Raw genomic sequence first — 24,957 nt, 5'->3', positions numbered from 1 at the left:
ATATTTTTTCCAAAATTGCACCGAACAAACATAGATTTAAGGAAAGTACAGCGCTATGAAGAATTGTCATCTTTTGCTAAATGGTTTGGGAATAATTGTAATATATATGAATTGATCAACTGCCACATTAATTTGAAGCATAAATTTTGAGCACTTTTTAAGGCTTCAAGCAGACTGCATTATATAAAATCAGCGTTAATCGAGACAACATTACAGCGGGATCTTACTGTACTTGAACTCATTGATTGCGACCTACTTATGTTTTACAGGACTACTTAACATTGCAATAAGATTCACTTATTATGATCACTTTAGAACTTGCCTATATTGATAACAACTGACTAACAACATATAAACAAGATAAGTTAATAAGCCTACAATTAGTGGAAATTCTGGAATTTTTGGTTCTGACATTGAAAAATAGTTAAAACAAAAAAATGTGTAACTTAAAGATTTATTAATTAATTAAAAATAGTATTTCATTCAATGTGTAATTGAAGTAATAAACACCAGAAATTTAAATTGCTGTGCTGAAAATAAAGGAAATTGCTTTTCATTGTTTGTAGTGACAAAAGTACCAGGTTTTTTTTTTAATGGAAATTTCTTTCATACATCCTGAAATGATATCATATCATATTTAGTTAAATTTGGGCTGCTAAATATCTCATGTACTGAACAAGACTTTAATTATGACTACTAGGTATTTATTTGTTTGTGTGTGTGTGTATATATAAATTAGTATAATAAATTGAGGTACACTCACTCAGTATGTAAATAAAAAAAAACACAACACCTTAATTTACTGAGAAATTTAATAAAAACCAAATGTTTTCAGCCAAATCTGTTGGCCATCATCAGTCTAAAATATTCGAATACAAAATAGAACAAAAATTTAAATACAAATAAAATAAAATAATGAATGAAATATACATATACATGTATAAAGAAAAATAAAATAAAATAAAAAATATTATTATAAATAACAAAATATGTATATAAATGCATGCATAGGTTAATTGAATATTAAAACATTATATAATAATACATTATATGAAATTCAAAGAAATGCAAGATATGCAATAAATACTAAAATCAAGGCATTAAATTAAGAGCTCTCTAATCGTTTAATTAAATATTTCCAGGCTGAAGGCAACCCTTCAGAATCTCTAGAATTAATGCATGCATCATGCAATCTGCTCTTATATATTTCAATTTTTTTGGCGCAAATCACCAACGTTGGTGAATGTACTGGTTTAATAATACTTGCTTCTTCCCATTTGACAACTAAGCCCTCAACTTGCACCAATTGTGATAGTATTGTGGCGTTAGATCCTTTGCTGATATTGTATTTGTGTTCTTTTAATCTGACTCCTAAGTTTCTATTAGTGACACCAATGTAATTTTTATTAATGTCTAGTTCAAGATTTTCATACGGTATCTTGTATACTCCTGCTCTTTTTTCTTTATCTATGCTGTCTTTGTTGTTCCTTAATAATTTGTACAGGTTAGGAGCTCTCTTGAAAACTAACTTGGACTTTTTGCGGGCTGAGATTTCCTTCATGATGGCTTTTTTCTTTCTATCATAAGTGAACTTTGTGATTTTGCTGAAATCACCACTTTGAGCCTTAGTTTTGTTTATTTTGTAATATCTAAAAAATGTATCTGTGAGGAACATTTCTGTTCAATCTTCAGCATGAGGCCATCATCGTTGTTGTTGATCTTGTTAATAAATTCATCGATTTTTTGGTCATTCTTCCAAATTACAAAGACATTGTCTATGTATCTTTTAAAATACACAATGTCATTCAAGAAACCAGAGGGAGCACTTTTTTCTAACTTTTTCAATACAAGCTCACACAACAGTCCTGACATGGAACTTCCCATCGGGACTCCTCTTTTTTGTCGGATGGCCATTAAAGGTGAAAAAAGATTCATAACAAATAAGGTTAGCTAGTTCTATCAAATCATTATTGTAACATGCCAAATCTGGGCTCTTGTTGTGCATGAAATCTAAAAGTGCTACCCTGCATGATTCAATTTTAATAGACGGGTATAAGCTTTCATAGTCCATTACAGTTTCAATTTCATCATCCATTAAAATTAGATCTTGTATCTCATTAACCACATCCCTTGGATCCTGTGCCACATGTACATTATTGTCGAGCTGTAAGGTGAGAAATTTATGTAATCTCTTTTCAAGAATAAAAGTTGGTCCTCTGCACCTTTCCACTATAGGTCTCACTTCTTTACCCTCTCTATGGGTCTTGGCAAAAGCAAACAATCTCGGCATACTTGGCCTGGGATTCCGACCATTTTTGAGGAAAGGTAATGCAATAGTGAGCTTAGCTTTTTCAAACTTCTTAACCCTTCTGTCGACACTGTCGATAATCTTTGCGTCAACATGCTCACATTTGGTTTTTTAATATAATCCTCCAATGCATTATTATGTGTCTGTCTTTTCATGATTACCAAAGTTTTGCTTTTGTCTGCTCTTCTTGTAACCAAATCATTTTTTCTAAGCCAACATTTAGTAAGTTTGATGTATTTACTGGCATCACATCCTTTTTTCCAAGTCATCTGGTCTTTTATGACAGTTTTCCATCAGAGGTATTCTTTTTCTAAAGAATCTAGCCCAGATATTATTCTGTCTATTTCTTGGATTGAAGTTTCCCAAGAACTTGAATTTTCAGGGACAAAGTTCAGTCCCCATTTTAGAAAATCCTTGATCTTAATCGGGACTTCTATTTGGTCCCACAAGATGAATGCTGAAGGATTGCCATTAACTATTCTTGATGTTTTCAAGAATAGTTAATGGCAATCCTTCAGCATGTGGTTAATGAGATACAAGATCTAATTTTAATGGATGATGAAATTGGAACTGTAATGGCCTATGAAAGCTTATACCCCCGTCTATTAAAATTGAATCATGCAGGGTAGCACTTTTAGATTTCATGCACAACAAGAGCCCAGATTTGGCATGTTACAATAATGATTTGATAGAACTAGCTAACCTTATTTGTTATGAATCTTTTTTCACCTTTAATGACCATCCGACAAAAAAGAGGAGTCCTGATGGGAAGTTCCATGTCAAAAGTGTTGTGTGAGCTTGTATTGAGAAAATTAGAAAAAAAGTGCTCCCTCTGGTTTCTTGAATGACATTGTGTATTTTAAAAGATACATAGACAATGTCTTTGTAATTTGGAAGAATGACCAAAAAATCGATGAATTTATTAACAAGATCAACAACAACGATGATGGTCTCATGCTGAAGATTGAACAGAAATGTTCCTCACAGATACATTTTTTAGATATTACAAAATAAACAAAACTAAGGCTCAAAGTGGTGATTTCAGCAAAATCACAAAGTTCACTTATGATAGAAAGAAAAAAGCCATCATGAAGGAAATCTCAGCCCGCAAAAAGTCCAAGTTAGTTTTCAAGAGAGCTCCTAACCTGTACAAATTATTAAGGAACAACAAAGACAGCATAGATAAAGAAAAAAGAGCAGGAGTATACAAGATACCGTATGAAAATCTTGAACTAGACATTAATAAAAATTACATTGGTGTCACTAATAGAAACTTAGGAGTCAGATTAAAAGAACACAAATACAATATCAGCAAAGGATCTAACGCCACAATACTATCACAATTGGTGCAAGTTGAGGGCTTAGTTGTCAAATGGGAAGAAGCAAGTATTATTAAACCAGTACATTCACCAACGTTGGTGATTTGCGCCAAAAAAATTGAAATATATAAGAGCAGATTGCATGATGCATGCATTAATTCTAGAGATTCTGAAGGGTTGCCTTCAGCCTGGAAATATTTAATTAAACGATTAGAGAGCTCTTAATTTAATGCCTTGATTTTAGTATTTATTGCATATCTTGCATTTCTTTGAATTTCATATAATGTATTATTATATAATGTTTTAATATTCAATTAACCTATGCATGCATTTATATACATATTTTGTTATTTATAATAATATTTTTTATTTTATTTTATTTTTCTTTATACATGTATATGTATATTTCATTCATTATTTTATTTTATTTGTATTTAAATTTTTGTTCTATTTTGTATTCGAATATTTTAGCCTGATGATGGCCAACAGATTTAGCTGAAAACATTTGGTTTTTATTAAATTTCTCAACAAATTAAGGTGGTGTTTTTTTTTGATTTAGTATGATAAAGTTAAGTAAATGTAATGATTATGCTGCCATCATTTATAATTTGATCAAATTTTTTTCTAGAAAGTTTGTCATATCTCTAATTAATACAAAAATAAAAATATATTCAGGAAAAATCATACTACAGCAAAGTCAGATATAAAAATAACATTTCTCCCATTTGATATTTATTGTGTAAACTATGAACTATCTGTTTAACTGGGATTTAATTTGCATCTTCTTCTTATGTTTGAAAAATTTAGGTAATGCCTTGAAATCACTGCATGATTTACCTATGCCTCATTTTTGAATGAATTAATTTATTTTACTGTAAACATGGCACTGAAAGTAATGAACCATATCCATATACTCGTGCAATGCTGGCAAGATCTTTTTTTTGTGCCCGGATAAATATAAAATAAACACCATTTATGTATGCATGTATATATATATAATGTGTTTTTTTACTAGAAATTTTTTTAAAATTTATAATAAAAGTAATTACTTGTTCTGCAGTAGGAACCAGCAGCAAACAGATGATTACTTGAAGAAGAAAAGGCAAAACATGAAATTATTCCAGCTTGCCCGTCTTTATTTTCTGTAATTTAAACAAACATTGTGATAAAATTTGTTATACATAAAGTGAAAATTTTTATAATAAAATAAAAGTAAAATAATTGAAATGGCTACCTTTAATAAAATAATTTATTTATTTTACTTTGCACCATATAATAAACACAACAATGTAAAGAAAAATAATTATTTTTTTGTAGAATACCTTACAGAAACTGGTTAATTTTTATATTTTATACACAGTATTTAATATATAAAACTAAAATAAAAATAAAAGCAGGAAAAAACTGCTTATCATTTAACTCAGTGGTTCCCAAACTTTTTTGATTCTCAGTGTCTTTGCTAAATCCAGATTTTTCCAAGATGCCCTATGTCAAATTCTAACAAGTACAATTTGCAAAATAGCAAAATAGCCAATATTTTTAAAATTAGAGTATGGATGTTAAGTAAAAATAAATAAAACACGTATTTTAAAAAATGTAATTGAACAAATTCAATTAATTATAATTATTGGGATGAATGAGTCTGTTGATCATTGCACATTTTCTCAAATCTTGGAATCAAACTGGACTCAGCCATCCTCATTTCCTTCTCCACATTGATTTTCGTGCAATGCTTAGCTTTTATCACAGCAACAAACTTCGCTTCACACAAATAAGAAGTCGCAAATGGAATTAAGATTTTCTGAGCTTTACCACTGAGAAGGGATATTTATCTTCTACCGATATCCAAAATTCAGTTAATTCCATGCTGCTAAAATTTGTTTTCAATGTATTGTTGCAAGACAACTCAATAAGATTCTTTTCTTGTGCAGCAGAAAATTCAGATGAAGCACTGGTATTAAATGGATCCTGATCCCATACAAATTGATTGATATCATTTTGAAATATTTCTCAAACCAGGTGATAAGTTGTGATATATGGATTTCATACCACAAGAGAAATCAACTCCATTGGAGGTCAAAAAACTGTTGCAACAAGAGAAAATATTCTTTTCTTCCGTTTTCATTTATTTTACTTTTCCATAGTTTTAATATTTTTATAAAAGTTGAAATTTTCTCAATCAACTTTAAAAGGAGAGATTGAGAGTATTCAGCTTTTCAAAAATATCACATAAGTATGCTAGTTTTACCAAAAAATCTTAATTTACAAAATTTTTGGCATACTTGTGGTCTTTTTCTTTAAGAAAAATATAAATTTTCTGTTGCAGTTCAAATGTATGAGACAAAACATTACCTCAAGAGAGCCACCACTTTCTCGTGGTAATGTTTTATACTTTCTCAAAGTGCTGTAGTACAACAAAGAATGTTCCCATATCCTCACAGTTTTTTGAAAAATGCCTTCAATGGCTCAGTTTTTATAAACATTACTACATTTACTACATATTCTAAAGTGTGGTTCAATGTAGGACTTTGATGCGAGTTCTCTGTGAATAATGCAATGAGTCCACAGTGCATCAGGGTCTTTGCTTTGAAAAAGTATTTGCAATACTTCATAACACCCAAATATAGAATGAGCACCATCAGTACAGATACCAATGCATTTGGTCCATTCCAAATTATTTTCAGATATAAAAATATCAAGGATCTAAACAAGTTGTGAGCATTAGCACCAGCAGTGATACTTTTACAAAAGAGGTCTTCTACAATGTTGTTACTATCTATAAACTGTCCATAGCAAATCAAGTGAGCATCATTATTATTATCTGTGTCCTCATCAAGCTGCAATCCAAATTCCTTCCTTTTTATTTTTTCAATTAACTGATCATTGGAGGTCATTCATTATGTGCTGTATGCTCAACTGGTGGTGTTATTGGACAAAGACACTTTTGAAAGTTGCTTCCCAGCAGACTCACAGATCATAATGTCCACCATATCTACAAGAGCCAGTAGTATGGTTTTTATGCGATGGTATTAAGCTTTTTACATTTTGCTATTCTACCTGCCACCTTTATTACTGAGTTAATTTGCACCGGGTCTGCTAGACATTGCATCTTATCACATTGAATTGAAAGTGGAAGAAAAATTATGAAAATTTTATATTTTGTGGCACTCCTGTGAGGGAGCCGTGGCGCACACTTTGGAAACCGCTGATTTAACTTACAAATGAATCTTTGTTTTTAATTTACATTCAATTATTATTACTATTGCTGTTATTAATTACAGCATTTCCTCAATTTAATGAAGCTAAAAGTCCAATAAGCAATCTCTGCTTATGAAAAAATTTATTATAATAAATAATTTAATACATTAAAATCTATGATACACTTTAGAATGTATATATGGTGCTGCACCAAAATCTGGACAAAATTCTATTTCAAATTCCTGTCATTCTATACCACCAATAGATGTTGTGTTTGGCATTCAAATATCTTGACACATGTACTAAATCATCATAACCTCAAAACCAAGTGTGGAGTATAACCAAAGAACTGCGATTATCGAAAGTGTTTGCGCTTGGTGCTCTGTGACAGAAATCATTCGATTCTTCGGGTACCTGAGATCAACTGCATATGATGTCGTTGCAAAGTACAATGAGTCGGAGAAGTCCAACAAAGGTTTTACAACACCGGTGAGGAAAACTCACTCAAAGGAGCATGTTGTCAGGACACCCGAAATCATTCAATGGGCTCAGGAGCTGATTTTTGAGGATCCAGATCAGTCAATCTGAAAATTGTTGTCAGTTGTTGGTGTGAGCGAGAAAACTATGCGTAGAATCATTGAGAAGGGTCTTTGCTACAAGTCTTACACAATTAAAGTGAGTCATTTGATGCAAAACTGGTTGTCGGACAACATCGACATGTTTTGGTCAAAAGAATTCTGGCCTCCCCAACAGCCTAGATTTGAATCCTTTGGACTTCTATGTATGGAGCATAGTTGAAAGGGTCACAAAGAAGTCCAGACATCCAAACCTCACATCGTTGAGAGCCACTATTGATGTGGCATTCGCCAATGGACCGTAACACATTAAAACGTGCCTGTGCACGCTTCAGACCAAGAATGGAGGCAGTCATTCAAGCAGGAGGGGGATATATTGAGTAAATGTATTCTTTATTCTTTATGGCCTTACAAATAATGTGGTTAAAAAAATTTTGTAAGCCTTTTCGCTTTTTGCAATAAAAACTGTTTGAAAAAAATATGTAATTTGTCCGGCTTTGGTGTCACACCCTGTAATATTTACTAACTATAATGTGATTTGATACAGCATAACAGACAAAAAATTAAAATTTCTTTTTATTAAATATTTTCTCATTTCAAAATGTTTCTAAATATAATTTTTAAATAATAGACACTTAAAAAACATTTTTCATCTACAGATTATTTGAATGGAGTTTACTAATTCATTTTCCTTCATGTAACTATATTTATGATATATCACATACTCTTCAATCTAATATTTATATTTATTTAAAAATAACTTGAAAACCTTTAAATATCCAGCAAATTTATTCATGCTTAATATTTTAGATCATCATTAACAATCTTCAGGTTCAATATCCATTATTTTAATTTTATTAATTTAATTTAAATATAAAGATTCTAGATGTTACTTAAATTTGAATACAAGAAATATAGTTAATGATTTTAAAATTTAATAAATTTTTAACAATTCAATAAATAATACATTTTAATTGGTAGCTTAGCTAGGGAAGGGTGGTCTGCTTTGGGCAGCACTTTTGCTCTACTGCAATGAAAAGTTTTTTCTTTTAGGTCAACAGAGTAAAAGAATATAAGATGCCAGATTCAGTTTGATTTTTTAACAAAAATGATGCTTACTAAAACAGACACACATCTGCCATAAATAATCAGGAGGTGTGTGTGTTTTTTTGCTATGCATCAGGTTTTGTTTGGCATTTATATATTACACTGCTTACTGTTTGAAATTTTCTATAATGGTAAGGACTGCATTCCCTTGATGATAACCTTATTAATTATTGTGAGAATTGGGAAATATATTTAGTTTTTCAAAATTGTTTACCAAAAAGGAAGACACATTCAACACTTTTTACCAAAGTGTCGGAAATCAACTTCCTTTCCCACAAGACCTTATCTACAAATTTGACATCTATCTGACAGTACACCCCTCTCCTTGCCCCCATACATCCCGTTAGTAACTGCAGATTCTTTTATGCTATTGGACAGAAAGGACAATAAAAAGGGCGATTTCCTGCCATTCGAGGCAGTCAACAGAAATATGGCATTGCCATAGGAGATACAGTCGACATTAGTCCGAATTTATCACATAGAAGACTGCAGTTCTTCGTATAAGGACATAGCCATAAGAAACCAGTCAATAATCCCCAAGGACCTGCCATAAGAATAGAGTTCTCTCGCAGATTCTCACTTGTGCATTTCCTCATTCCTCCTCCATCTAAGAGCTTCACCAAGGAACTTCATCATATAGAAGAAGAAGACTACCTTCTAGACTGTCAGTCAAGGTAGTAAATTTAAATTGATGTAAGCTCTCTCTCTCGGTTGAATAGTATACTCTCAACTTAGAAGTATAACTCTAGTTAGACTTGATTATGTTCAGATATATTTATAATTTGAATATATATCTTGATTTAGTTGATTTAGTTTATTTAGTAAATCTTTGTTATTAATTACATTTGGTAACTCTCTCTCTCAATTAATTTACTCCGGACATTCACCCCACTACATTTGAACTTACCCGCAACTCCTCCCCACTCATCAACGTAACAGCCCTCCTATTTAAACTGATATTATAAATGAATGATAGGGTGCAAAATCTTTCCCTATCTGGTGTTGGGAATCCTGACTGTAGATCAAGATTCTACAATCTTGTAATCTACCTTAATTTTAATATAATCTCCATCCTATGACCCTGCGGGCAGATCTTCCAGATCCATAGCCAAATAAGCAGTAGAGAGATTACTCTTATCTACCCCTGGTTCCTCACATCATCATACCTATTTAATTAAGCATTTAGTTGTGTTTAATTAATAACAACATGGATAACAGCGTCCTAATTTTTTCACATGTTTTTCTCTTTGGCTTACATGTCTTTTTCACTTTTTCTAAGAATGTTTGATGTGTATTGTGTTGTTTTTTTTTTTTTGTGGGAGATTGCAAATTCAAGGACAGTCCGAAGCAACACAAACCCTAGCTTACACCACTGATTTCAAATATTTTGTCATAATTATGCCAAGTTATATATTAGTTATTAAATTATTTATAGAAATTTTACCCTAAAGGTATTTATAGTGCCATCTTTTGATAACTTTAATGACTCAATAATTTACAATATAAATGTGAAACAAAAAGATGTTCCAGTATACACCTCTTCACCTTCAATATAGCCCAACTTGAACTTGACTAAACAATTTCAGACTAATTAGATCTCTATGGACCTTATTCTGAGTGGCCTATATTATACGATTTCTACCGGAACTCCAGGAGGGTCTATATTAACTGAACATTCACAGCATCATGGGTTGACAATGGAGTAAGGCAACAAAAATCTGAACAACAAACTTAAAAATGTAAAATAGCATATTTATTTAACAAAGAGAATTAAAACCTAAATGGAATTTGTTCTATCTCCAAATAATATAAATCTTGCAATAACAAAATATACAATATAAGAGGACTGTCAAATCTAACCCACTACCTAAAACTTAAAGAGAGAGTTTACATTCAATATATATATATATATATATATATATATATTACATATATTACCTTGATATATCATACAATGNATATATATATATATATATATATATATATTACATATATTACCTTGATATATCATACAATGTGTATGTGAAACCACGAGGGCACAGAGTCAATTCCCTAATTGCCACTTACATGTCAAGTTGGTAAAACTTGCCCACGTTGTCGTTCGGATGGCTTTTATCAAGTGGCAAGGGAGATGAGCAAGTCGGCAGATGTCCTTTCAGAGATAGGAGACAGGTTTAACAAAATAAAGCATTTATTATACAGCTAACACTAAAATACAGGAAAATACACAGAGTTAAATGCATATATCTCTAGGTTATATAGGCTAGATGTGATTAACATAAGATTACAAAGTCTATGATTGACAACTGCTTAGTCTATTCTATAACAGCTATGCCTAATTCTGTTACGAGAGAGAGTTTGCAGTCTGATGATAATTACCTCTAAAGTTGGAGGAGTCCTATATGTGGTGATGACAGTTCTTTATGGAAGCGTCGGGCGTTGTCTATCATTGTCTTCTCCGGGGACTAGGTCGAGTCCGTTGCATACAGTTACGGGAGACGGGAAATCACTAGACCAAATATAACTTCCGTGTGCAAACTCTCAAGCTTCCAGTGGCTCACACCTTTTATATCATTGTCGTGGGAAATCTAACATGTGATCGACTTTTGTTGACATGACGGTGCATTCTTGATCGATACGTGTCAACTTTCCCACTGACTTGTTACTACAACCGGTGACCTCTGATCTAATTTCTTCCTCTCCGTTTTTTTCTAACGAAGATGTTTACAATTTGGAAACAATTGACATTAATTTTTGGAATTTAAGAGCCCTGTAAAAATCCTCAGGCTCACATGTAACTTCAATAAGAACCTTTACTTTCATTGTTTCATTGGAAACCTTTGGTGGGAACTTTGTTTGGTGGCAACAAGACACAAAATTATATAGAGCTTCAAAGGCAAGAACGAGAGTGAGCCAGAACACTTCTTGGAGGTGACCCCTATTTTTTTCTCCAATGAGAATGAACAAAAATCTCTCCACACATCTGATGCATGACAGAAGTTGGAGTGAATTTTGCAGTGGGATGTGTCAAGATCAAGTTTGCTATCACTATCGAGAAAAGTGATCTTATCTCCTTCAAACAGAAATGAGTTCCTTTCCCTTGTTAGTGTGTTTCTCGAAAACAAGTAAAATTTAATGATTATTTGTAACAAATAATATTTTAACATCTTTTAAAATAAAACAAATTTAAAATGAATCTTGCTTCAATTGTTGGAATCATATCAATAATTCCAGATTCTCACATATGCAAAGTATTCAAAGGACATGGAGATACTGAGCAAGAGTTTCAGATTTGGATCTTGTAAGCTTTAATTATTCTAAATAATCTTATCATTAAAATTATTAATATATTTCAAACTGCACATTAATACAAAATAAATGGCAAATACAGTTTACTACTTCAGGTAGGTAAAAAATAGTGTATTGATACAATGTGCTTCAAAGGGTTAAATGGTGAAGGCTCAAAGGTAATTGTGATTAGATACAACAAAGAATTGCCGCATGCTGTTGTCTAACCCCACCCAGAATCTGATGCATATTTACTAGCTAATCCAAAATCTGAATCAAAAGAGAGTGGCTTAGTGATAGGATGAGCATTCAATTGTAAAATCAAAATCAAGAAAAGGCAACAAAACATAGAAAATGAGATGCTTTACAACAGATACAGAAATGATGTTTGCTATTTCAATCAAAATTTAAATTTGAGATAAACTAAAACCAAATAGCAAATTAAATTTATTGTAAATGCAGAAGTTATTAAGCATATTACATTATATACATATTTAACATTTCTATACCAAGTAAAATAAATTATTAAATTTGGGGGGCGCTGTTGAGTAATCTCGGCTGCCGGTGACTTTTTGTCAGAGATTTTGTTAACACTTTTTTTTTATTATAAATTTACTGAGTCTTTTATTTATTTGATACCTAAGTTAGTATTTTTTTTTTTTTTGCTTAATTGTGTCATTCTGTGTCATTAGTTCTATTTTTTTTGGAAATGTTCCACGTACTCCTCCAGAAGCATTAAAGCAAACCCAAGAACAACGGAAGGGAACTAAACATCATCGTTCACTGAGTGATCCAGGTGTAAAATATCCAAACTTAGAACATTATTTTAAGAGGCAATCACCTCCGGACTCAAATAGAGAAGAATTGTTAACCTTATGGCAATATTTGGAGACAACTTTAAATGCAGTAATGATGCAGTTGAAGTGTATCGAAGATAGGCTCACCAATTTGGAAATGGCCAACCAGTCAACCTTGTCCTCGGTAAGGAAATTGGAAACTGACTTTTCTAAAGTATGTTCATGACTAGATAAACTGGAACAGCAACATCAGTTACCTTTGGACGACATTGATGAGTTACACTCCTTTGCTTACGATAGACAAGTTAATGCTTCAAACAGAAGCAATTTAATGTTGTTTAATCATAATATTCTGCTCGAGTTGGATTTGCGGAATTATATCGTTAACTTATTTTCTAAGGAATTGGATGTGACTGATCTGTCAGGGCATAATATTGTCAGTGTTTCCCGTTTGAGAGGTAAAGCTCGGGAATTCTATAGCATCCAGTTGTCATCCTGGAAATGTTAAAATTATTTATTGCAAAAATTTTGGACGAAAACTCATCAAGAGGGCAGGGAAAGACCGTGAAATTTAGGTTGGCATCGGATCTGTCATTTAATTCCCATGTTTGCCATAAGAACTTGTTTACTTTTTTAAAAGAATACTGGGAAGCTGGTTGTCGTGGTTTTTTGCGAGCTGACGTATTATATGTAGATGACAAGAGATTCACATATTCTATCTCAGGCCATCGCTTAATAGAGATGCCTGTTTCTTTTTTATTTTGAATTTTTCTCCCCGCAGGAGAGTTGGTTTAGAGAGACTTTCAACTTCATTGCCCAGACCAGTTTGGTTTGAGTAGTTATTCGGAATCGTTGTTTTTTTGGAATTGTTGTGGGTTTTGCACCAAGTGTTCTCTGTTGGATTATACGATTAAACGATCAGGTTTAATTTGTTTAGCCCTTGTTGAAACCTGGATGGTTTCAATGGATGGATATTTTCTTGCTAACTTTCTTCCAGTAAACTGGAGGTATTTTATGATTCCAGCGGAAAAGCCATTGGGGTCGGGTAGACCCTATGGTGGTATTGTTCTTTTTTGATGAAGTTAGAGGGCACTTCAAGTTATTGGAAACTTACCCTGATTTGATGGTGATTGGCTTATCACTTTACTCGGTTCTTGAACCTAAGTGCTGGTGATATTATGCTGGCTTGCAGAGACAGCAGGGCTTATGTTTAGACTTGTTTTCTTCTATTTTGAACTCTTGGTCTTCATACTACCATGGAATTGTGATAATGGGTGGTTTTAACGTCCATATTGGTGAAGGAATTGATTCACATTTGAATGTAGCCTCTCTCAACATTTTTGATGTCAGACAGTCAAAGGATTTAAAGATCGACATGGGAGACAGTTTCTGCATTGGTTGATTGAACAAGATTTTATTTTCCTTAATGGTCATACTAAGGGAGATTTCCCAGGTGAGCTAACTTTTTTGTCAAAAGTGGGTAGCTCAATTATAGACTTTATTGTCGTTTCTCAGAATCTGGTTCATAAGGTTGAATTCTCTTTGTGTTGGGTTTCTCTCATCTTCGGACCATTTTCCAGTGAAATTACAGTTGTCGACCGGAAACAGATTTTCCTTTGTTGATGGGCTTTGTCCCACCAAGACTCGTTATGTTTGGAATGATTCTAAAGAAGAATTGTTTGGTGACACCGTATCGCAGAGTTTCCAGAATATAAACTTTGATTCTGGGTCTGTTGATGATTTCTATGGTATTATTTTATCCGAGCTATGCTCTATAGCAAGAAGACTAAATGTGTTAATTGAAGGTGTTGATCCTTACAGGAGGATTCGGCCCTCTTGGTTTGATAGGTCATGTTACATTCAGAAGCGAGTGAGGAACATTGCCTTGGGCAAATTCCGCAGATCTAATAGTCAGGCAGATTTGGCTTCCTTTTTAAATTTAAAACGACAATATAATTCACTTATTAGGGCCAAAAAGAGGAAATATTTTTGTAATTATGCTTTACAGTTGGCTGGGATTAGAGACTCTAAAACCTTTTGGTATTGGATAGGTCATTTTTGTTGGATCAGGTGCATACTAGACCAAGAGATTTCCTTGACCGATTGGTTTATTTATTATCAACAGTTATTAAGTTTAAATACATCAAATTTACCCCCAATTCTGTCATTACCGATGGCTTCTTTTGTTGTTGATCCTATTTTAGATCTTCCTATCTCTGATAAAGAGGTGAATATAGCACTTCACAAGATGTGAATTCGTTCTGCTCCCTGGATAATATTTCACCATCTTTAATTGTTTACTCTAAGAATACTTTGGTTCCTTACTTGGCCAAATTATTTAATCGGGTTTATGACACTGCTAGAATTCCGAAATCATGGTTAGAGGTAAAGATAAAAGTTATCCATAAAAAACGTCCACTAGACGAGCCCACTAACTTTCAACCAATATCACTGTTGCCTGTAGTTCGAAAGATATTTACCTCTATTTTGGCAAATAGATTGGGTATTTGGCTAAGAGAGAGGAATTTGATTCAACCTGTGCAATTTGCTTTCCAACCTCGGAAGAGCACTTTAAGTAATACTCTGATTCTACACTCCATCATTAGTAGACAACTATCAAAGAAAAGACAACGTTTACTTGCAGTGTTCATTGACTATGAGAAAGCCTTTGATAGTGTTGTTTTGAAGATTTTGTTATTTAAATTAAAAATGCTTGGAATCTCTGACAAGTTTATTGACATTATTCAATGTTTGTTTTCAGAATTGAAAGCAAGGATTTCCACTAGTGCCGAGTCTACAGATGCCTTTTCATTAGGAAAGGGTTTACCACAGGGTGATTCCTTAAGTCCGATATTGTTTATTTGTTATGTTAATGACATGGTACAAGTTTTTGATAATTTAAGTAAAGATTCCATTTCTATGGGAGACTACAAAGTCCATTTACTCCAATTTTCTGATGATACAGTGGTGTTATTCACCACCCTGATTTACCTACAGAGGAAATTGGACAGGTTATATAATTATTCCTCTAATTTGGGTTTGAGTATTAATTTATCCAAATCAAAAATAATAATATTTAGACATGGTGGAAGGTTGAGAAAAGCTGATAAGTTTTTCTTAAATAGTAAAGGAGTCAGTATTGTTAATGAAATTATATATTTGGGGATTCGTCTCTCAGCTACTGGCTCGTTCCAAAATTACATTTCTTACGTCAAAGGCAAAACATTTTCCAAAATAAATGCTATAATAGAAATCTTGAGAAGGGTTAAAATCAGTCATATGGCTTTGTGTAAAAAACTTGCCGCCTCTCTTCTTACTTCGAGTTGGTCTTATGGTCTGCCCTTTTGGGGGCCTTTTTGTTTTGAGGGTATCGACTCTAGAACTGATGTTTTTTCATCGTCTTTTTGATCTTGAGAGGTCAATACCATCATATGCAATTAGCTCTGAACTGGGCCTTGAGTTTCCCCAGAAACGCTTTGTTAAATTAACCTTAAATTTTCTGAGAAACATAATCTCTGACCCATCATCATTGGAATGTGAGGCTTATTCTACTTTGAAAAAGTTTTCATTGAAAAGATCGCTCAAATTCTGTTGGTTTACTAAACTGGAGAATCTATTTAATAGAATAGGTATCTCACTTTCCTTGATAGATTCCTCTCCAATGTTTTGAAATATTATGCAAATATAATTTTACAAGAGTTTGATAATCTTTTCTTGAGAGAAGAAGGGGACAGGATTCTTAAGGCTAAGTACCATTTATGGTACCCAGAAGTATTAGACAACAACCGGTGCTTTTACATTTACTATTAGCAGCTACCGTTTATTGTTAAAAAAACTTTAGATTCGTCTAAATAAGTTTTGTTTAACATGGAAACACTTGTGTATTAATCTACGTTCACTGGAAATGTGTCCGTTTTGTAAGAAAGGAAATGCGACTTTAAATCACTACATGTTTGACTGTAAGAATTTTGAATATTTGCATCTATCAACACTTCCTAATAATGTTTTTTGTACTAATAATGTTTGCAAAAATCCAGCAAATAGAATTCATGGATTATTTTCCATCAATGACTCAGTAGAGTCTTTATGTTGTAAATATAATTTATTGACCAAAGTTATTAATGTCACCCCTCCTCCTAAAAATTAATTTTGTGTATGGAGTTTTCAAATAAATAATAATAAATACAAGTTTTGAAAATCTAGAATCCTAACACTTACCTCTAAAGCCAAATTGCTTACGTAATTCATTTAGTAATTAGCCTTAAACTAGCCTGATAGAATTTCGGCATTTGGTTGGTGTTTAGCTATAAGAGGGCTTTTTTTTATTTATTATCAAATCCTTTGGGAGTATAGCCATGTCCACAATGGAAGTTACTGTTTTCTAGGACATATCACCCAGAAAAATTCTAATGGGTTTTGACCTGTCAGGATTTGTTTCTAGGTTCCCAGAGTGGTTGGCTGATACCTTAACCATTCAGTCATTTGGCCTTAGTTTCAAAATGTAGTAAAAAATCGTTTATTTTAATATTCATTCTTTAACAAAAATCATCATTTAGAGTGACATATTTTTCTGTATATTCAATTTATTTTTACATTCTAATGCCTGAAAACAATCTTTTTTTTTCTTCAACATCTGATGAAAAGCATTGATGTTTCAATATCCTTTAATTTTGATAACAACCAGAAGTCTGATGGTGCAGATATGTGCTGTAAGGAGAGCAAAGAATAACTTGTAACTTCAAGTTCTTAACCATTTTCTCTGCTGTAGTCCTGTATTATCACAGTGCAAGAAGCCTTAATATTTCTGGTTTTACTCTGCAAATACATTTCTCAAATGATTTTAAGGTTTTATAATACTTTATCAAAAATCTGCAAATTTCAATAAGAGCACAACTTTCTGATACTAAAAGCTCAATTACATCATTTCTTTGCATGGAATGAAGAAGACAACTTTCATGTTTAAACTAAACTGTTATGTAATAACACAACACAACAAACTGAAATTGAGCACTTACAGATAAGACATTTGTGGCTACTAAATGATAGTGATCACCAGAATATGTCCAATTGTATGAATATGGTTCAAGAAAAATAACCCCAATCATATATGCTATTCTTTTAGCACATGAATATGTGTAACATGATAATTTTCCACTAATTTTTCATGCATAATTATGTTGCATGTAATTATTGTTTCTCAAATTTGATGATTCTGAGAATTCTAGTAACACATCTTCTCTGTAATGACAAACTTCAATGTCATGCATTGTTTAGTTTACAGATGTGTCCTTGACCAGGCTCCTATAGGGAGCCTGGTCAAGGACATGTCTTTCAGTTTGAAAGGACACGTCAGACGTGTCCTTTCAAACTTTGTGATAGTGTAGGCTAATATGAAATTAGTTCAACTGGAAATAAATAATGGGAGAGCTGAGGTGTTCCTCAGAAGGACCAGAAAATGACTTTTTGTATTTTTGGGCATGTACATCACAAAAACATTTAAATCATTGAAGGTCATAACATCCTAGGTTATGGAGACAAGCATTCAAGATTGTAGAGAATTACAGACTACCTTGCCATTATATCAAGCATAGCTGACAATGGTGATTTTCCCACTCTGACATTATTAAAAATGATTACCTTTCCAGTCATCTTTAACCCATATGTTAAAGCGATATACACTGAGATCGCCAAAAAACAACAATTACAAATAACCTATAGAAGATGCCCAACAATCTACGACATCCTCAGAAATGGAAAGGCAGTCCAGTTCGTGGCAGGCTTCCTGGTGTGTATTCTATCCCGCTGAAAGATAACAGATGTAACGAAAGCCTTTCCATTATCGGCTCAACCAAGCAATCTTTAAACACCAGAATACGCTCACAATACGCACCCACTACGCGTACGAAGACCAATACTGACCAAGATGAACGTACACGCCTCCCAGTCACCTTTAACCCATATGTTAAAGCGATATACGCTGAGATCGCCAAAAAACAACAATTACAAATAACCTATAGAAGATGCCCAACAATCTACTACATCCTCAGAAATGGAAAGGCAGTCCAGTTCGTGGCAGGCTTCCTGGCGTGTATTCTATCCCGCTGAAAGATAACAGATGTAACGAAAGCCTTGTCTATATCGACTCAACCAAGCAATCTTTAAACACCAGAATACGCTCACAATACGCACCCACTACGTGTACAAAGATATTAAAAATGATGTTAGAATGGAAAAATAACACAATATTAAAAATGATGTTAGAATGGAAAAATAACACAATGCATGCAACATAGGACAATAAAGAAAAATTTATTCTGACCTTTAAGGGTTAATTTATTGTCAAAGATTACACTCAAGTTGCCAAACAAAGTTACATAATTTAGAATATGATTATAAATGTAAAAATGCGAAAGTGGCAGATCTCTAATCAGAGAGAAACACATCACTACAGTTTTACGAATATTGATTCTTAAATTTACTTTACTAAAAGCCAGAGAAAGAATTTTAAGGTCAGTTTGTAGAACTTAGGATCGTGATTTAGGAGTTTTATATCATGGGTATAAGCTGTAACTTTAGAATTAATATTGTTGAAGAGGTTGTTAATGTATGCAGAGAAAAATAGACTGCTCAAAATTGATCCTTTGGAATGCCACTAAGGGGAAAATCTAAAAATTCAAAATTGTATGCAATTGCATGCCTGCAATGATTTTTCTAGGATCTATGATAAGCAGAAAAAATTTTTTGACTGAAATTTTTACACAGATGGACATCATGTAACATGAGGATATTGTGAAAGCACAACTAAGTAAGTCCATTAATTAGTGCCTTGGACTAAAAATAGGTAATTCATTTGCAGAGTGTTGACAATGACGTCTGTTACAAGACTTCAATTTTACTTCCATTAATCAATGTAAATTTATTACATCTAGTTTAATTGTATAAGCCAATTCTATAATAAAAAGTGCTTACATTAAAGCATTCTTTTAATTAAAAGTTTTTGCATTAATTTATCTGTTTAATGTTTTGAGACAAATTATATGGTAGACCTATTTAATTATTCTAATTATAATAATTCAAACTACATAGTAATAAATAATTAATTTGTTCATAAAATGTTTTATTTTGTATACTAATGTGCAACAGTTTTCAGGGAAATTCTGTACGTAAAATTTATGTTATCGGGAAATTTTGAGTCCTGAAAATATCCTGTACCTCTGATGGTTACATTTCTATCCTTGCCATTTGAAAAAATATTGAGGTAAGAGACATTATTTATCAATCAATCCTTGTATATTGTTAAATTAAATTCATATAAATAATGAATTTAAGAAAGAAAACTAATTTTAAACACTAAAAAATTTCTCTCTCTGATGATTATAAGAATTATTATTGATTATTAAAAAATGTTTTAAAATTTGGATTAGTTAAAATTTGAAAACTTACAGCATTATTATATGGTCTATATGTGCAACGAAGTTGTCCAGTGAAGGCATCCCACATATGAACAGGATTATGCCGACTAGAGGAAGCTAAACTAATAAAAAATACAAATCAACATTAACAGATTAACTGAAATCTAATATCTATTTTATTTTCTTGTATTGTTTTTGAATTTTTTTCTTTTTATAAGGATTATTATTACTCTCTCTCTCTCTCTTTTTTTTATTATTAAAAATTTATTTGTTGCTTTTCTTATTTAATACAAACTGCAATTGAGTTGTATGTGTTAATAAAAATGCTTGAAAACATATCTTTAACAAATAAATTCATTTGTATTTACTTGAAATATATAATTTATAAATCTATATTTTGGTAATTACAGTGTAATGATTTACAAGCATACCTTGTTCCAGAGAATCTCATCAATCAGATCAGCTTTCCATTGTTTCTTATGATCAAAATTTCTATCTTGTTTTCACATTATCTATGTTTCCCAAATAACATTAAAGTCCTAAAAACAAATTTACCTATCAGCCAATGATTCTAAACAAAATAAAATAAAATAAATGAAAGTGTTAATTCACTAGTTATTCACTGATATAAAAGAAATTAATATGAAATGAGGAAAATGAATATGATATGAGAGAAGACATACAACATAAGTTATCAGACATTTGTGTGAAAGGAAATAAAATAGAGTAAAATAATTTTTCTTAATTAATAAAATTATAATCAATTGATAGAATGGTTTATAATATAGAGATAAAGTTTCATAAACTAAATAATTGTTTTAGAATTATTAGCGGTATTTCTAATGAATGAATACAGTTTGAATAAAACTAAGAAAATGGAAACTGGAATCTATAACCATACAATTGAAGAGCATGGAAATTTTAATCTCATTGTACTCATGATTCAAATATTCTCTACTTATAAATATCAGTTGGCACTTATTGTATCAAATAATTGTTCTCACAAATCAGAGGGAAAAATAAAGCAGTTTGTTGTACTGAACTCTCATATATCAAAGCTTGTAAATCAGGGCTACACTGCAATTACCTAAATTGTTGATATTGTTATTAACAATTTTTCATTTGTAGTTTTCCATTAAAAAATTAAATATGACATTTCAAAGTTCCCAGCATAAAAATAAATTATTCTATTTAAAAACAAATAAATATATACAGTAAGACTCTGCTTAATGCTGCATCAATTAATGCTGATTCAATATAATGCAGTCTGCTCAAAGTCTAAAAGAATAAGCTCAAAATTTATGCCAATTCAAATTATCACGGCATTTTATTGATTCATATATAATACGATTATTCCCAAATATGAACCAATCAGCAAAAGGAGGCAATTTGTCATAGTGCTATACTTTCTTTAAATCTATGTTTTGTTTGGTGCAATTTTGGAAAAAATATATCATCATGGATGCCATAAGAAATATCAACTTCACTTGGCAAGAATTAACTGATAAATGCACGAACAAAGTGTGAAGAAGTTATGGCTGAAGATATCCAAGAATTCTCAACGAGGAGAGCCTATCGCTGTATCGCTAGGTTGACCAAACTCAACCTAATTGATATAGCATAGGAGATAGACAAGCAGGATGTTGAGGAATTACTGCAGGTTTCTGGCAAGAGCCTTACCAACAACCTTCAAGAACTGGCAAAACAAGGAATTCATGTAGAACTGGAAAATAGAGATTCTGAAGACGTAGAACCCAAAACATTTCTCTATAGATTTCCTTAGTAAAAGTTTGGTAACGATAACCAAAATCTTTGATCAAATTGTAGCAAATGATCCAGATTTTGAAAGGAGTGCAAAAGCAAAACAAGGCGTTTTGGATGTAATCTCCTGCTACCTACATTTGCTTAAGGAAAGAAAAAGTGATAAATGAAACTTCACAACTTTATCACAAAAACCAAGAATTTCGGAAGAGCCAGGACCTTCATCACAAAAAATGAACTTTACATTTCTGTCTGCATATGTTTATGTCTTATTTAATATATATTATTATGCAAATTAATATAAAAATAATTTAAAATTACAGTAAAATCTGTTTATTTTTGGTCACGTGTTCCCATTTCCCTATTTACTCTGTGTTAAAATGACCTTGTTTAACGCTATTTCATTTTTTTCGCTATTTCATTTTGCTGTCTAGGAACATATCCCCGCATTAAGCAGGGTCTTACTATATTTATATTTTTTATTGTATATGGTTTATTTATAACTATTAAATCATTATATCCTATATTATATATTCCAATAGCACTTATTTATGTAGAATAAAATAATATAATTTAAATAATAATAAATACAAGTTTTGAAAATCTAGAACATCAATGGCAAACCTTGTTCTAAAGGTGGGCCAAAACTGAATTTGGAATTTATCTCCAAACAGCAGGTCAAATATTTCAATTTGAGTAATTTAACCAACAAAAATAAAAGCTTACAAATTTTATTTTATTTAACTTTTTAATCTGTATGACAAAAATAACAATAAACTGTATATAAGTGTAAAAATAATGTCATTATAATAAAAACAAATATTTTGTTTAATGGGAAGTTTGATGATTTTTCTATATGCAGTTCATAGTTAGTGGCCTTTACAACTTTTATGACCCTGATTTCATACCATATATGCAAAGTTTTGAAATCTATCAAATATATATACAGTAGACCCCTATAAAACAGGTTCATATAGTTCAGATTCATATATGACAGTGAAAAAATTGCGACCTTATTCGTATAAACATGCTAAAAGAGTAAAACGTCATCGCCAACTCGTGTCACAACAGGATTGGTCGAATCTAGACCAATAGCAGATATTGCACAAATCGTTGAGTTTAAATGAGCAGCAGACCTACTAAAAACCATTTATTATTTAACGTCCATAAAAATTATATTTATATTAATAATGTCTCCAAAGTTCAGCAAAGTTTTCACAGAAAAATAATTTATCAGGAAGCATGTGAGCGCCATTCAATGCACCGCTCCATGACAAAAACAAGCTTAAGCAATGGTGTTGTCGAACGGTGCACACTCGATAAGTAATCCTACAATTTTTTGTTTATAGCATAGGTTATATGGATTATTCCCAAAAAATTATACATATTTTGGAAATGTTGAATCAAATTAGTCTAGAATCGATTAATTTTATGGAAGAAAAGCTTTCAAACAGCCATAGTCCGTAAACTGCATACATGTCGAGCTGTGATTGGCTCATGTATTTAAGGACTTGTAGAAAATGGATTTCATAAAAACCAGAACGTATCTACCATGTTATAGGGAGGGTCAACTGTATTTTTAATTTATAAAAACCTAATACTTTCTAAACATTCAATGTGAATATTAAAATTGTCACACAGGTCACAGATTCATCAGAACTAATGTAGAAGATGCTACAATTTTTTCTAAAATTCTACTTACCAACATGTAACTGGATCAAATGATGACATCAAAGGATACCAGCAATAATCATAAATTAACCCACTTTCTTGAAGAAATAACACAGCTTGCTAAAAAATATAATTAATGATATTTTTATAATGAATATTACTAACCAATGTTTTTATGTAACAATATTCTAAATAAATCTTTATAATTAACTCTTCTAAAACCACTTAACTATTTAAATTATTTTTTTCAATCAAATAGAATCCATCTAGGTCTAGATCACGACACAAACAGCATTTTAAAATTTGACCCAAGATGGGAGTTATTACAAGCCAAATTTCACAATGTTAAGTCTATATGTAAAGTTTGTGCCAAACCATGTGCTTGCCAAACTTAAATCAATTTTATTTATTATATTGAAATATATTGATCTCTCTCAGGTTTTCCTTTTATAATAGACAAATTATCTAAAACTTTCCTGATTTATATTTTATAATATATTTAAATATCTCTAGAAACTTTCTAAATTAAAATTTAGGCTAAATTCTATTGGGAAGTAGGCTAAATTTGAACTAATTGGTTATCCCAGAGTATCCCTTAATTTGGAATAATAAATTTTTGCTGCCAAAATTAAATTCTGTTGATTTTAATTTTTAAGCTAAGAGTTTTTCTTTTTTTAACAATTCTCGCTTATTTGAGTTGTGAAAACATTACTATTATCTGCTTGTTTTCTAATCTTCCTTTTTCGTTACATTTACAAAGGCTCTCAAAAACATCAAGAAAATTTCAAATTTCTTATATATCTATTAGGATTCACAGATAGATATATAAGAAATTTGAAATTTTCTTGTCAGCGTATGTGTAACTAGATATTCTAATTGCCACAAAGAGCAAGGTACAGTACCCATACAGGCAGACCTAGTATCCTATGGAAAACTGAATACAGTGGGTGATTGGTTAACGAACAGATTGCATAACGAACAAATTGGATAACGAACACTTTCGCGAAAGATTTTTATGTTCGGACAACGAACACATGATCGGATAACGAACACCCCACAGAGCAAACACAAGAAGAAGCGACGTAAATTAATGAATACCGATTGGTCTTCCCTTGTCTTCAGGCAACAATTCAAAACTTTTCGGAGTGTGGGAGACATCGACATCGATGCTCAAGCCAGTATATACCGATCGGATATTATTCCTCCGAACTTTGAAACTTTTCCTTGTAATTTCAGCCTTTTATTTTTCTGACAAAACAATTATTTTATGTATTCGTGAGACTGTCGGGTAGGCACTCGTTAAGTTTTGCGTCGGTTTTTCTTTTCGAAAGGTGAGAGTATAATAGCAAAGGTAGAGAGTGGGCAGAAGATGCCTAATGTTGCTGGGCAGTATGGCGTAAACAGGTCTACAGTAGGCTGAAGTTCAATCTTATTTAAGAAACATACTGTATAATCAAGAAGACTCAAGCAGCTAAAGGAGTAACAAAAATCACATCTGAGAAATAAAGAATATCGAACAGT

The 24,957-nt window shown here is 31.8% G+C and overlaps 1 protein-coding gene across 1 annotated transcript in view; it reads right to left on the bottom strand.

Annotated features, from left to right (window-relative positions):
• LOC111612858 (telomerase Cajal body protein 1-like) overlaps window positions 1-24,957 on the bottom strand; it is a 41,128-nt gene that overhangs the window by 5,737 nt on the left and 10,434 nt on the right. The window contains exons 4-7 of the mRNA XM_023354131.1: window positions 23,468-23,556; window positions 20,036-20,126; window positions 6,368-6,464; window positions 4,677-4,769 (exon numbers count right to left, since the gene is read on the bottom strand). Coding sequence (XP_023209899.1) covers window positions 4,677-4,769; window positions 6,368-6,464; window positions 20,036-20,126; window positions 23,468-23,556 — 370 coding nt within the window. The remainder of the gene's footprint in view (window positions 1-4,676; window positions 4,770-6,367; window positions 6,465-20,035; window positions 20,127-23,467; window positions 23,557-24,957) is intronic.

This window comes from Centruroides sculpturatus, unplaced genomic scaffold (assembly GCF_000671375.1).
Source record: "Centruroides sculpturatus isolate CEXI.00-Female unplaced genomic scaffold, Cexi_2.0 scaffold1689, whole genome shotgun sequence".
Classification (NCBI taxonomy): domain Eukaryota; kingdom Metazoa; phylum Arthropoda; class Arachnida; order Scorpiones; family Buthidae; genus Centruroides; species Centruroides sculpturatus.
This window is presented reverse-complemented; position numbering and strand designations above follow the sequence as displayed.